Source organism: Aricia agestis, chromosome 9 (genome assembly GCF_905147365.1).
Source record: "Aricia agestis chromosome 9, ilAriAges1.1, whole genome shotgun sequence".
NCBI classification, from domain to species: domain Eukaryota; kingdom Metazoa; phylum Arthropoda; class Insecta; order Lepidoptera; family Lycaenidae; genus Aricia; species Aricia agestis.
In genome coordinates this window covers 9,780,343-9,793,626 of record NC_056414.1, presented here as the reverse complement: position 1 = coordinate 9,793,626, position 13,284 = coordinate 9,780,343, and the positions used below count along the sequence as shown (strand labels likewise).

Here is a 13,284-nt window from a genome sequence, read left to right as displayed (position 1 = left end):
CTTTTATCGTTTCATCTCGGATATGGAGATACGTTCTTTTATCTCGAATCTCGAAAATATTTTCGCAAAAGTATGCACCGTGCAAAAACAAACGAATTTCAACAAAGATAAAGTAGCGGAGGCGCGCTCGGTGTTGACTTTGCGAAGAAAGCTTTTAAGGTTTTAACGGAGTCGTGTTTTTTTTTTTTTTTTTTTTTTTTTTTTTTAAAATTGGGGCCGTCTATAGACTGTTCGTCCATATCCTTTTTTTGTTATTTTATTATTTAGATTTTTCGCACCAAGGATAATTGAAATAATATTATGAATTTTAATTAATTGTGGTCCATCACGCCATGGACACTTTTTTTTTTTTTTTTTTTTTTTTTAATATATATATATGTGTATATGTATATTTAATAGAATAGAGTATAATATGTTATACATATAATAAATAAATATATACATTTATTGTTTTATAAATTGCATAAAATTGCAAAAAAAAAAAAACGGAGTCGTGTTTGCAGTGGTGTCGGCGAGATGGGGCGCGCGGTGCGTGCGTCTCAGGGTCACAGTCAAGTCCGACAACTGCGGGGACTCGCAGGAATGTTCCGGAAAGGGCGTCTGTTACACTAATGTTTCGATGGTGAGTTTTGTTTATCGTATCGATTTCCCAGATTACGTCATTGGTTTTCCTCAACAATTAATTCTTCCGATAATTCAATTAAATCTTCCGCATCGTACCTACAGTTTTATTCTGAATACTCTCTCCTAAAATAGCAAGTAAAATCTACTCTACAATTAGACCCGCATCCGCCCAAACAAAAATAAATCTAATCCACACTCGAATTCGGCTGTAGTGGTATGGATTTTTGCACGATTAAAGGCTTATTCGTATTTAAGCTACACTTTGGGGCTGAAATTCAGTACAGTATCCCCTAATCCTGTTTTAATTAATACATTTTCACGAGTGAAATGTGGATACGGTTGTTTCAATCTACACCGTAAAAAGTTATTGCTGTTTTTGTGCATTTCTATCATTCTATCTATTTTTAAAGATTTTAGAGGCGGGTCAGCTGATACTGCAACATGAACATGAAATTTAGAGATGTATTTCACGACATCTACACGTCATGTTGCGGTCTGAGCGGACCCTTATGTGGTATATAGACTTTAGTTCATGCGTTCTACATAAGCCTAACGCCTTCGTGGTCTAGTGGTTTAAAGCGTGACTCTTGATTCGTGGGTCGTGGGTTCGATTCCCGCGTTAGAAACATGTCATGCATGTAAAAAGTCGGTCCTGCGCCTGATGTGTCGGTCTTCCGTTTCACTGGATTATGAGAATAAAAGAAGCGAGAGTTCTCTCGTGTACTGAGCACATACTTGGGCACTATAAAATTACTCCTGCGTAACTGGTTTGGTTTCAATGAAACCGGCCACCGTCACCGAAACCGGTGTAGGAGCTATTATTATTATAAGCACTAAAGAAGCTATTTAAAGGTGATGTATTCTAGGAGGGGTACGAGTGTCAGTGCTGCGGGGGTTACTCGGGGCCGCACTGCGAGGAGCGCGGCGCTTGCTCCCCCTCCCCCTGCCTCAACAACGGCATCTGCGTCGACCTCACGCAGGCGACCAACGGCGCCAACTACCACTGCCTCTGTCCCTACGGTACAGTACTACGTGTAGTGTCAGTGCTGCGGGGGGTACTCGGGGCCACACTGCGAGGAGCACGGCGCGTGCTCTCCCTCCCCCTGTCTCAACAACGGCATCTGCGTCGACCTCACGCAGGCGACCAACGGCGCCAACTACCACTGCCTCTGTCCCTACGGTACAGTACTACGTGTAGTGTCAGTGCTGCGGGGGTTACTCGGGGCCACACTGCGAGGAGCGCGGCGCGTGCTCCCCCCTCCCCCTGCCTCAACAACGGCATCTGCGTCGACCTCACGCAGACGACCAACGGCGCCAACTACCACTGCCTCTGTCCCTACGGTACAGTACTACGTGTAGTGTCAGTGCTGCGGGGGGTACTCGGGGCCACACTGCAATGAGCGCGGCGCGTGCTCTCCCTCCCCCTGTCTCAACAACGGCATCTGCGTCGACCTCACGCAGGCGACCAACGGCGCCAACTACCATTGCCTCTGTCCTTACTGTATAGTACTATATTATGTAGTTTGTGACACTACAAGCCTCCGCAATATTGATAGTGATTTCAGTGTTGCGGAGGCTTGCAGTGGATCAAACTCCTCCAGTACTAGTGGTATCTAGTAGACAGATGTTAGTCTTCATGTACAAGTAGACTCAATTCTACCATACATCCTTAAGTCAGCTCCCAACTACCGCAGTTACTGTAGCTAAATCTTAACAATAAAAATAATTGGTAAATTGTTAGTACCTTTTAATAAAGCTTTCTCTTGTAATTTGCGTTTTCAAATTAATTGAGACGGATATTAAAATCGCGTGTCAACAATGAAAATTGAAATTTAATTACTGTGGTCGCTACAAATACCTCAATACCGCAGATTTATTGCCGGCAGTCAATGAAAATAACATTAAACGAGATTCTCTTTATTTTTAATATAAAAGACTTAAACGAGTTAACATTTTAATTGTTATTTTTAATTGGACATAAATTATTGATTAATATAATTTTTTTTATACGCACATCACTTTATACGGCAATAACATTTTTTTTATGAAATAAGGGGGCAAACGAGCAAGCGGGTCACCTGATGGAAAGCAACTTCCGTCGCCCATGGACACTCGCAGCATCAGAAGAGCTGCAGGTGCGTTGCCGGCCCTTTAAGAGGGAATAGGGTAATAGGGGAGGGTAGGGATGAGAAGGGAAGGGAATAGAGGAGGGTAAGGAAGGGAATTGGGCCTCCGGTAAACTCACTCACTCGGCGAAACACAGCGCAAACGCTGTTTCACGCCGGTTTCCTGTGAGGACGTGGTCTTTCTCCGGTCGAGCCGGCCCATTCGTACCGAAGCATGGCTCTTCCAAGTATAAAATACTAAAGTTAGTTCTGTTTATTCTGACTATACTTAGGACTGAGCGATATTAGATCCGTTTGAGCCGTTTGTTGTGACGTCACAGATCAAATTTCACCTGGCACGTACCACTGGTTTAGGAGAAATTGAACTGTATAAGAGATGGTCGGTACGAAATATAATAATATAAGATAGCATCGTTGAAACGACTACGTGTCATCAAAACTTTCTTGCAAGTTGCAGCTGTTAAAAACACTTGCCGCAAACCGCCGACCATTACCAGAACTTTCTCCGCCATAAAGATAATTTGTTTAGGTATCGCCTGTTGTGAAATATATCCCTTAATTCCTGTTTCCTTAACCTTTTTACGGTGAAATATTTTCCGAAAGTTCGAAATATATTGCGTTTTCGCTCAATTTAACCACAACGGTGCCCCGCGCCCTATGCTAATAAATACGAATAGCGCAACCTCGTCACCATTTATATGTTAATGTAAAAGGCCGATTTAGTTATTTCGCGCCTCGGCCCTGTTAGAAACAAGAAAACTTTTTAGGTCTTACTAAATAACTTTATGTACGAGGCGAACTTGTCACTGTGATTAAATACTAAGGCAAGAAAACCATCAAGATTCCTAGAGTGCCGATGTAAATAATTTCATTGCGTAATATTAAAACTGCTTAAATTTATCTTTTGTATAGTTTCTGGATGCATTAATTATGATTATACTCAGATAATTGGATACTTCTAGCAGTAGTTCTATTGATATATTTTTTTATGAAATAAGAGGGCAAACGAGCTAACGGGTCACCCCATGGACACTCGCAGCATCAGAAGAGCTGCAGGTGCATTGCCGATTCATTAACTTTCAAAAGAGAATTTAATGTTCATACCAAGCTAGGGTTTTCCGTACCTTGCGTTTATCTTGGATAAAAGATAACATCTGTCATTTACTTGACAGCGTACATTTCAAAGGAACAGGAAGAATAAATACTTTACTTGATAAACACCATTGAAGCGAGTGACGCATTTAAAACATGTAATTAATTAATTGCTGTTTTCGCGCGAACGAAAATCACCTGTTTCATGGAATTATGAATCACAGACCCATCACGTTGTCAACATTATAAAAATTAATGTAAGTGCAACATAATATTACGTGATTTAATTTATTTTACATTTTGATACGTAAGCACTTCTTTATTGAATAAAAAGTTATTTGTACATTATAACAATTAATAATTAATTTGATTAATTATGTATAATATTATAAGTATTAAGACATTGTTCATGTGAATAAAAATACATATTTATATACTTTTGATATTTGTAATATAGACGTGCCACTTTGAATATTTAAAAAAATTAACATTAATGAAGCACAAATATCGGATTGATTGCTTCTAACGGTTTACATTTTATACAAATAATGTTGAAATATGTATTCGGAATAGCTAAGCAGGAATATTTTAAAAGTGACCGCTACATGTAGATGTGGCAGGAAGCGTTCGGATCGATGTCATTTACATGTTGCGACCGACGCGTGGGTATTCTCAAATTGCGACACAAAATGTGTTTTCCGAATATAGCCTATAAACACATTATCCTGCATAACTCCCATTCGTGTATGCATAATATACGTAGGTACCTAAAATAGATGTCCTCCAAAATATTCGAATATACACGCAATTTAACATAATGTTACATATTGGAATTTGGAACACTTTGGAATAATTTTAACTACATGAAAATGTTACCTGTGTAATACTAATTCTTTATCAATAAGCCCGAAGTTGATGAGCTACTTAAGGTGACGCCGCGTTAAAGTAAAAAACCGAAAACGAGAAATGGAACAGCAAGAAATGGAAAGGGTGTAAGCGACAAAATGGTTTTTGTAAACCATAAATATATTTCATATAAGCTATGGGCAAATTAAATTAAGTGTATGCTTGAACCAATATATACGTACAAATTTTGAAAGCTTAAATCACTCTCCTCTGTTTGCAAAATTGGAATCCCTTTTTTTATTTTACAGAGGTTTTTGATTGATTAGTCTGTGTTACAAAAGTTGACCAATCGTGTAATGCTATGGGCAATTCAAAGACTTAATTTCTTAGCAGTCATTGCTGAGAAAAATCGATATCGCTACAGGCAAATTATCAAGGCGTCGCCTTAATATTATATTTATGTTTCGAGTACCTTAAAGATATTTTATAAGTTTATACTAATACTACATCTGAAGGTTTTTTTTTTATGAAATAAACGGGGGCAAACGAGCAAACGGGTCACCTGATGGAAAGCAACTTCCGTCGCCCATGGATACTCGCAGCATCAGAAGAGCTGCAAGTGCGTTGCCAGCCTTTTAAGAGGGAATAGGGTAATAGGGGAGGGTAGGGAAGGGAATAGGGTAGGGGTTAGGGGATTGGGCCTCCGGTAAACTCACTCACTCGGCAAAACACAGCGCAAGCGCTGTTTCACGCCGGTTTTCTGTGAGAACGTGGTATTTATCCGGTCGAGCCGGCCCATTCGTGCCGAAGCATGGCTCTCCCACGTATAAAAGGTCTGTTCTTGTTTAAGCAGTTTAGATGAATTAATTTGCTAAAGAAGTATTTCGAGTCTTCCTTGATTCCCGATTTCCTGGGGGAATTAAACAAGGAATAGCTTTTTGACACGCAATAAAGTACGGTTTCTGCTCAACATAGTCGCAGGTCACATCTCGTATACCAAAATAATACATCACACGTATGTTGATACATATTATGTTTTCTATTTGTAGGTTTCACTGGCAGAAAATGTGAGAAGGACCCCTGCTTTTCCGGGCCGTGTCTAAACGGCGGGTCCTGCATGAGCATGGCCATGAACGGGTCAACGACCTTTCACTGCGCGTGCTCTGAGGGCTGGACCGGTGCCCACTGCGAAGTCTCCGCCCTAGGGGGTCCATGTGAGGCCAAACCCTGCGTTAAGGGCATCTGCGTAGAAGAAAAAGACAGCGATGTAGACGACGTCAAGTACCGCTGCTTCTGTGAACCAGGTAAGAGATTCGAGTCTTTTCATGTTTACTAATACTCATTTACTCATACAATTTCGCAGCGGATAATTTTTGAGTTATGACAGAGATTTAAGTGACGCAAACAAAGAGAGCAAGTTTGTCCATATAAACCACTCTGTAAATACTTTTATTAGTAGGTAAGGCGTTTTGTGAAAATGGGATTGTCATAGCAAGTAGTTTATTCATCCAATAGATTTTCACTTCGGACAAGAAGCAGAATGCAAAAAGGTCTGGTAACCATTTAACGTAACGGCTGTGCCAATCTGATCTATTTCGGTAAACACTCTTGGGACTCAAGGGAAAGGCTTGTATTTTTTGCGAATACAAATTTCGAAAGAAGGAAAATAAACATGACATCTCCAGAAAAGGCGGGCTATTATGACGTAGATGTATTAGTTTATACAAACACAGGCTCCTTTTGTCCAAAAATTTTTATCATAACTATAACGTACATTTGCGTAGCTCCGGTCGTAAATATTAAATTATATTTATTGTTGGAAGCTTTTACCGCAGAGAAAAGACAGAAATGGAGCAGCTCACGTACGCACATCAACCCCCAAAATAATTCAGACCACAAGCGTCGGTGGTACTCGCACAAAAACCTAAAGCCCTCGTTAGCCGACGACGCTAAATAAATATAGAAGAAAATTAAGGCGAAACAAACATTTGAGTTCGTAAAAATTTAATTTAATATTTTGAAACTTTTCTTACTTTAATTTAAAAGTTTTATAACACAGTTCGACGACGGAATAACAAGTAGGGATTCAATTACCACTTGTTTTTGCAAAAAATGTTTCTTCATTGGGGAATGATAGCGAATTCGCACCCGAGTTTTCATCAGCATCATCAGCTGAAATGGAATGAAACCAATTTTGTAATTAACTGTGTTCGAGAGCTTTAAAAAGCACCTCAACAATCAGTTTCTGACGTCTCGAAAGATTAATTGTCGCCGTAATTTGTTCGTTTTAAGACCATTTAGAGGTTTTATTATTCTGTTACTGTACGACATTAACTTTATGTTTAAAGGTTTCCAGTAAATCGTTGTCTTTTATTTAGACACTTCGAAATTTGCTTTTAAAAATAATTGCTATTAATATTGAGGCAAATATAAAGCCCTTAATAAAAGGAATATAAAAGTTTTATATGTCACAAATCCCTAACACATAATGTTATCAAAACTCGAATATTATTTTTGTGGCGACCTTTTTTCGTGTCATCCTTTCAATCTGCATAAAATCCCAGAGTTTATAGTGGGCCGTGACGTCAGTGGAGCGATTATATGATAAGATCGCTCTGTTTACGTCTATTGTATGTTTTTGCCTCGCTGAAGTACGGTCTGCGGCTTTTTTGTTTTATTCAAACCTCGTAATGTACTTGATGGTACTTCAGTGTGGGAAGTGGTAATTATGTTTGTCTAGTAGAGATCTGTAGAGAATTGCGGTCGAATAATATCTGTAAAAACTCACTTATACAATGTTATTACTAATTAGTCATAATCCTGCCCTATATAAATAAAAATCATCCAAGCGCGAGTCGGACTCGCGAACGAAGGGTTCCGTACCGTTATAGCGCGAAGTAGGGCAAAAATAGTGTATTTGTATGGGGGTTTTTAGTATTTGTTGTTATAGCGGCGCCAGAAACACACAATCTGTGAAAATTTGAAAAGTCCAGCTATGTATTCTTAAATACAGCCTGGAGACATACAGACGGACACACATCGAAGTCTCAGTAATAGGGTCCCGTTTTTACCCTTTGGGTATGGAACCATAAAAATGAAGATCATATAGTTCGAACTACTGAAGCTGAAATTAATATCGAAGCAAAATTTGTTTGAAAACTATTTCTGAACCTTGGCCCATAACTTATGTTTAGCTTTAGTGGAATCTGCAATCAAATGATTACGTCAGGTACCATCGAAGATATTGATTCGTAGGCAGTTGATAAACCTACGTCATTTTGTCGGATTAAGGGCCTGTTTCACCACTTCCTGGTAAGTGACGAATAGGCTATCCACCAATTGACTTGACAGGTCAAGTATGGAGAATCTGTCAAAAAAGTAGTGAATAGCCTATTCGGAACTTTATCAGAAAGTAGTGAAACAGGTAGGGCCTGTAGGGTAGGGTAGTCAATTTAATGGACGTCATCTGTTGGCACTTGGCTGGGTTTGACAAAACGCGACCGAAATAAGTAGGTCCCCCATCTATCTATGAATCAACTTCTCTGATAGTAAGACAAAACGCTACACGTGTTTGGGTCTTCTGCATGATCTATGGCCAAATAACGAACTCTTGCCTTCTGTAGGCTACACGGGCGACAAGTGCGAGGTGGAGTACAACGAGTGCGAGTCGTCCCCATGCGGCAACGGCGGCACCTGCACCGACCGCGTCGGCGGCTTCTCCTGCGCCTGCGCACGCGGATACACCGGCAACATGTGCCAGCTGAAGGTAGGTATACAGTTGTCAAAATTACATACAACACGGTCACATTAAGTTGGCGCATCGCTGGAATGCAATAACATGCCCGCTCCGCAATGACGTCATCAAACCATGCGTCTCGTTAATGTGACCGTGTTATACATAAAGCTTAATAGATAGAGGTAGAGCCGTTTCCTTAAGCCGTATCAATAATAATAATATGGATCTCCCAAGCTACATGGATAAATATATGTTTGGACTGCGAGCCCAACTGTTTTACATGGGGTACCCCGATTTAGTACTACGCTATCGCATAGGTCATCACTCATCAGCGTTATCGTCACTGAAACTAACATCATCTACATCCCTGATTAGTGATTTTCTTGTAATATTTTCCTCTATTGTTAACGTGCGCACGAATAAGCAAAGTGTTTTGCGTTAAGTGTAATTAATACGTATCTAATGTTATCACGAATACTAGGTAATATAATTCTGAATGTTGGCGATACTAAGTATTTATTCTGAAATCCGGTGAAATAAATCACGCACATATTTCGCCCGTAAATCCCTAGATTTATTGGAGAAAACCTGAGATTAAAGGCAATAAATGCTTAAGGTGTTCGTCTCAAAAGGTATAAGTGGGATCCGTGAATTATTTACATAGGGGAATTCAGTGGCGGATTTATCAGCAGGCTGAGTAGCCCCAGAGGAAGCAAATAATAATTATTGTGCTCGTAATTTTTTGATTAAAAATATTTTCTGAATAAAATGGTTACATAATTATAGTTTCTCTGGGTAAAACTTTTTAAAATTCAACAAAGTATTTTATGACTGATGAAATATATTATAGCATTAAAGACTCGAACGTCTCTACATGAATAATTGCTATATTGCATGAAACTTATAACACCCCTCTTTTTTTGTCGGGGGTTAAAAATAAAGTTTAAAATATGAATTTTCAGATTATTGCACTAGCCTTAAAAAGCCTACAGGCAGCGTGTAAATCCGCCACTGAGGGAATTCATTGACGCTTAGTGCTATACATTGTGAACTTTATAGCGGACGATTTCGGGATGGGAATTTGTATGAAATATCGGCCGATACCAATCGGTAATACATTTTCTGATTGAAACCCCGAACCGATGTATTGGCCAATAGAATATTGTTTTTTTTTATGAAAGAAGAGGCCAAACCAGTAAACGGGTCACCTGATGGAAAGCAACTTCCGTCGCCCATGGACACTCGCAGCATCAGAAGAGCTGCAGGTGCGTTGCCGGCCTTTTAAGAGGGAATAAGGTAATAGGGGAGGGTAGGGATAGGAAGGGAAGGGAATAGGGGAAGATAGGGAAGGGAATTGGGCCTCCTGTAAGCTCACTCAAGCGCTGTTTCACGCCGGTTTTCTGTGAGAACGTGGTATTTCTCCAGTCGAGCCAGCCCATTCGCGCCGAAGCAAGGCTCTCCCAGGTATAAATGTTGCAATGAAACCGCTTTGAAAAGCATGAATTGATTCGAATAAGATAAAGGATGTCTCATGCATTCACTCTACATAGAGGGCAGAACAATGCTGGTTTCTGTATAGCACGGGTTTAGTTTCTAGTTGCTAAGTTACTGTAGGTATACAGAGTATTTTTTACTGTTTCGATCCTTTACACTTAACATAATTAATAGACTTCTTCTGAATAAAAGTATTAAGTATCGCAACATTTTCTATGGCAACAATTTTCTTACTTGTAATAACCAGCTGGTTCGTTCAAAAGTGCCAATGGCGCTGAAATGAAATGTCTATTATATGAACTTCGTACTGAAAATCAGCCGTTTCGTACAAAAATGCGAAGGCACTAAATATTCGTGTAAATTGTGTCGTATCCAGGTGGACCTGTGCTCGCCGAACCCGTGCTCGGGGCAGCGGCTGTGTATCGACCACGGCAACAGCTACACGTGCGAGTGCCCGCGCGGCTTCGTCGGCGAAGAGTGCCACATACCCGCTACTTCCGTGAGTGTAAAGTCTATAGCGATAAGGTTTAAATTGGTACACTACTTTGATCGTATGGAAATAAAGTAGCAAATATGGATCAGATAGGTCGGCTACTGTACAATGTGTATAACGTGCCAAACTGTTACCTACTCGTACCTATATAGAACTCAGAACCTTCTAAAGCGACAAATCTTTACATATTTTCTAAGATTTCTACTAGCAATGTAAAGATTTGTCGCTTTCTATGTATAATAATTTAATGTAAGGTATATGTATAGATGATAATAATTAATATACGTATAGAGATACGTCCCTGCAGGTGTTCTTACAATATGCTCATCGTTAATCTCTGCAGTATTTCGCACATCCCACTACTATGGTTAAGCTACATTGTTGTATCATCATTGTCTAGACTCTATATCTACTGTTGTGTCTACGTTGTTAAATAACTCACACATAATATTAGTTAGTTATATTTTTTGGAACGAAGTTCCTTATCGCGCGTTGCGAAAGAGGGCTAGATAGGAAAAGTTGTAACGACACGACACTTTTTGACCGACACTTTTTGCCACAGACATAGATCAAGATAGATACCGCATGTACTTCGCGGCATATGCGGTATCTATCTCGATCTATGCAAGCCAGTAATGATTTTTTTATAACTTCGTTCTATCGAGGTGTCAAGTTTTTTTATTATTTAATACGTATTAAGGCGCAACAAAGTTGCGAGCAACATCATCTTACTTAGATGCAATTTTAAATCACAATTCACAACACATTTTTGGTAAAATATCTGGAGGCTGAAACTAAAACCTGGCGCTAATTTCAAACTAATGATAGAGGTAGCGAGTGACAAACGATGCAGTAATCTATAAAAGTCAAGCGCCAAATAATCTGGGATGGGACGAAACGCGCGGACGAAACGGCACATGCATTATTCATCCTATCCAATATATGAGTCGAGTTCTTTTAAAAGAGAAAACGCTATCTATTTATAAAGCCTACGTGCGACTCGGATGCTTGTTTTTCTGTTGTTTTCTAGAAATGTTAATAAATTCCTTGTACGTTAAAGATTGAAGAAATCGGCCCGCAAAAACGAACGCGAGACATATAAGTGGAACTCATACATTTTTAACGTTATTATCATTGTTTACAAATTAAACGAAAATAGTTGTTGTGTTTTTATACTCGTTATATGCAGGTTCGTTATAGCTAATTGTGTTTATTTTTAAAAAGGAATACTATAATTACTATACTAATGTCTAATACTAATAATATTTAATTGGTAGCTCTGGAAACCGATATGTGTATCTGTTAATCCATTACCTTGGCAGTGCGTAGTGGTATAAAAGCTTCCACAAACTAGGAAACTAAATTCCATGATCGTCGAAATCAAGCTCAGCCAAAAGAACTCATGAAAATCACGTCTCGATAAATTGCCGGCCGCAAGACGTTAAAAATAATGGGCTTGAATGGCTTCAATTAACCAAATCGTGTTCCGACCCAGGTATGCGACAATAGCCCCTGTGCCCACGGCGGTACGTGCTGGAGTGGCGTGGACTCGTTCTACTGCTCGTGCCGGCCCGGCTACACCGGAAGACTGTGCGAAGGTGCGTTTATCTGTTATTATATTAATTAATATCACAACAAGGTTGTAAAATAAATTGTCTTATGCAAGCTACGTATACATTATACATTGTTTTTGTAAACGGTTCATTAGATTGTGTCGGGATATTTTTAGATCGATGTGAAAATATGAGTGTTAGTTGATTGAAAATGGCAGGTGGTACAGGTATACATATAATCCACGATGTGCTAGGTGTTCCAGCGCATCGTCGCGGAGTAATGTGGAATGGAATTCACGAGTTGAGCCTGAAGAGGCAGAGGTGGTGGGGCTGCGGTCGTGTATCTCGCGTTTCCCGTAGTCCCACCTTCAGGAGCAGGAACACCGTTGGGGTTTTAGTGGGTAGTCGCGGGTCCGCCCCGGGGAGTCCCTCATACCTCGGTGGTCCTCCCGAGGTATACATAATACATATAATAGATGCGTTCATATTTAGCATATCACATTTACCTTTTCACACCTTTAAAATTTTTAAGTAAAATTTTTCCGTTATTAGATAGTCCACGACGCTCTGATCGAGAATTTCGCTTCGATCACTTTCAGCCAAACCATCTTGCCAAGTTGTCGGCCAAAACAGGAGGATCGTCAAAAATTAAGTTCTAGAATATAAAACAAACGTCGAAATCGAATGAAGTGTTCCTGGAAACCTTTATACTTTCAAATACCTCACAAAAACATAATATTACGCGTTTGATATCCACTTAAAATAAAATACTAGTATTTGGAGATTTCTATTCATCAAGGCTTTGTCTTCGCCAAAAGTTGAGGTTCGATAGGATAGTACATTTATATATTAAGAAAGAATGAGATGAAGAGTTGATTTTATGAAAATAATGAAACCATAATATAGACAGAAATTTTGTTTTAAACACCTGCTTGTTTTATTTTAACGAGTAAATGTAAACAATATGACAGGTAATAAGTAGGAACGTACTACACATGCTGGTATCCCAATTGTGCTTATTCTAGTAAACGTAGGTAAATGGAGCTTTCAAGGAAATACAACTGCGCGCTAAGTACAGTTACAGCGAAAGCTTTACAATGAATATTCACGAGCTTTCCTAAAACTAGCTTTCGTTTCATTTAAATTTCAAAGAAAATACTCTTTCCTTAGTTTCATAAAATGAATCACACTTTTATTCGAAATACAAGGAGGTATTTCTGTTATTATTTCCAAGTACATTTGTAGAAATGTAGGTTACAAAAATGATATAAAGTCGAAACAATTGCTTTTCATCTTTGTGAAAAGTTGAACGTTTTTACT

The 13,284-nt window shown here is 39.3% G+C and overlaps 1 protein-coding gene across 3 annotated transcripts in view; it reads left to right on the top strand.

Moving 5' to 3' along the window:
- The window catches only part of LOC121730780 (delta and Notch-like epidermal growth factor-related receptor), a 32,781-nt gene that overhangs the window by 16,356 nt on the left and 3,141 nt on the right, over window positions 1-13,284 (top strand). For all 3 annotated transcript variants that reach the window (XM_042119976.1, XM_042119974.1, XM_042119975.1), the window contains exons 5-10: window positions 504-622; window positions 1,491-1,644; window positions 5,738-5,992; window positions 8,312-8,454; window positions 10,295-10,417; window positions 11,907-12,009. In XM_042119976.1, coding sequence (XP_041975910.1) covers window positions 504-622; window positions 1,491-1,644; window positions 5,738-5,992; window positions 8,312-8,454; window positions 10,295-10,417; window positions 11,907-12,009 — 897 coding nt within the window. The remainder of the gene's footprint in view (window positions 1-503; window positions 623-1,490; window positions 1,645-5,737; window positions 5,993-8,311; window positions 8,455-10,294; window positions 10,418-11,906; window positions 12,010-13,284) is intronic.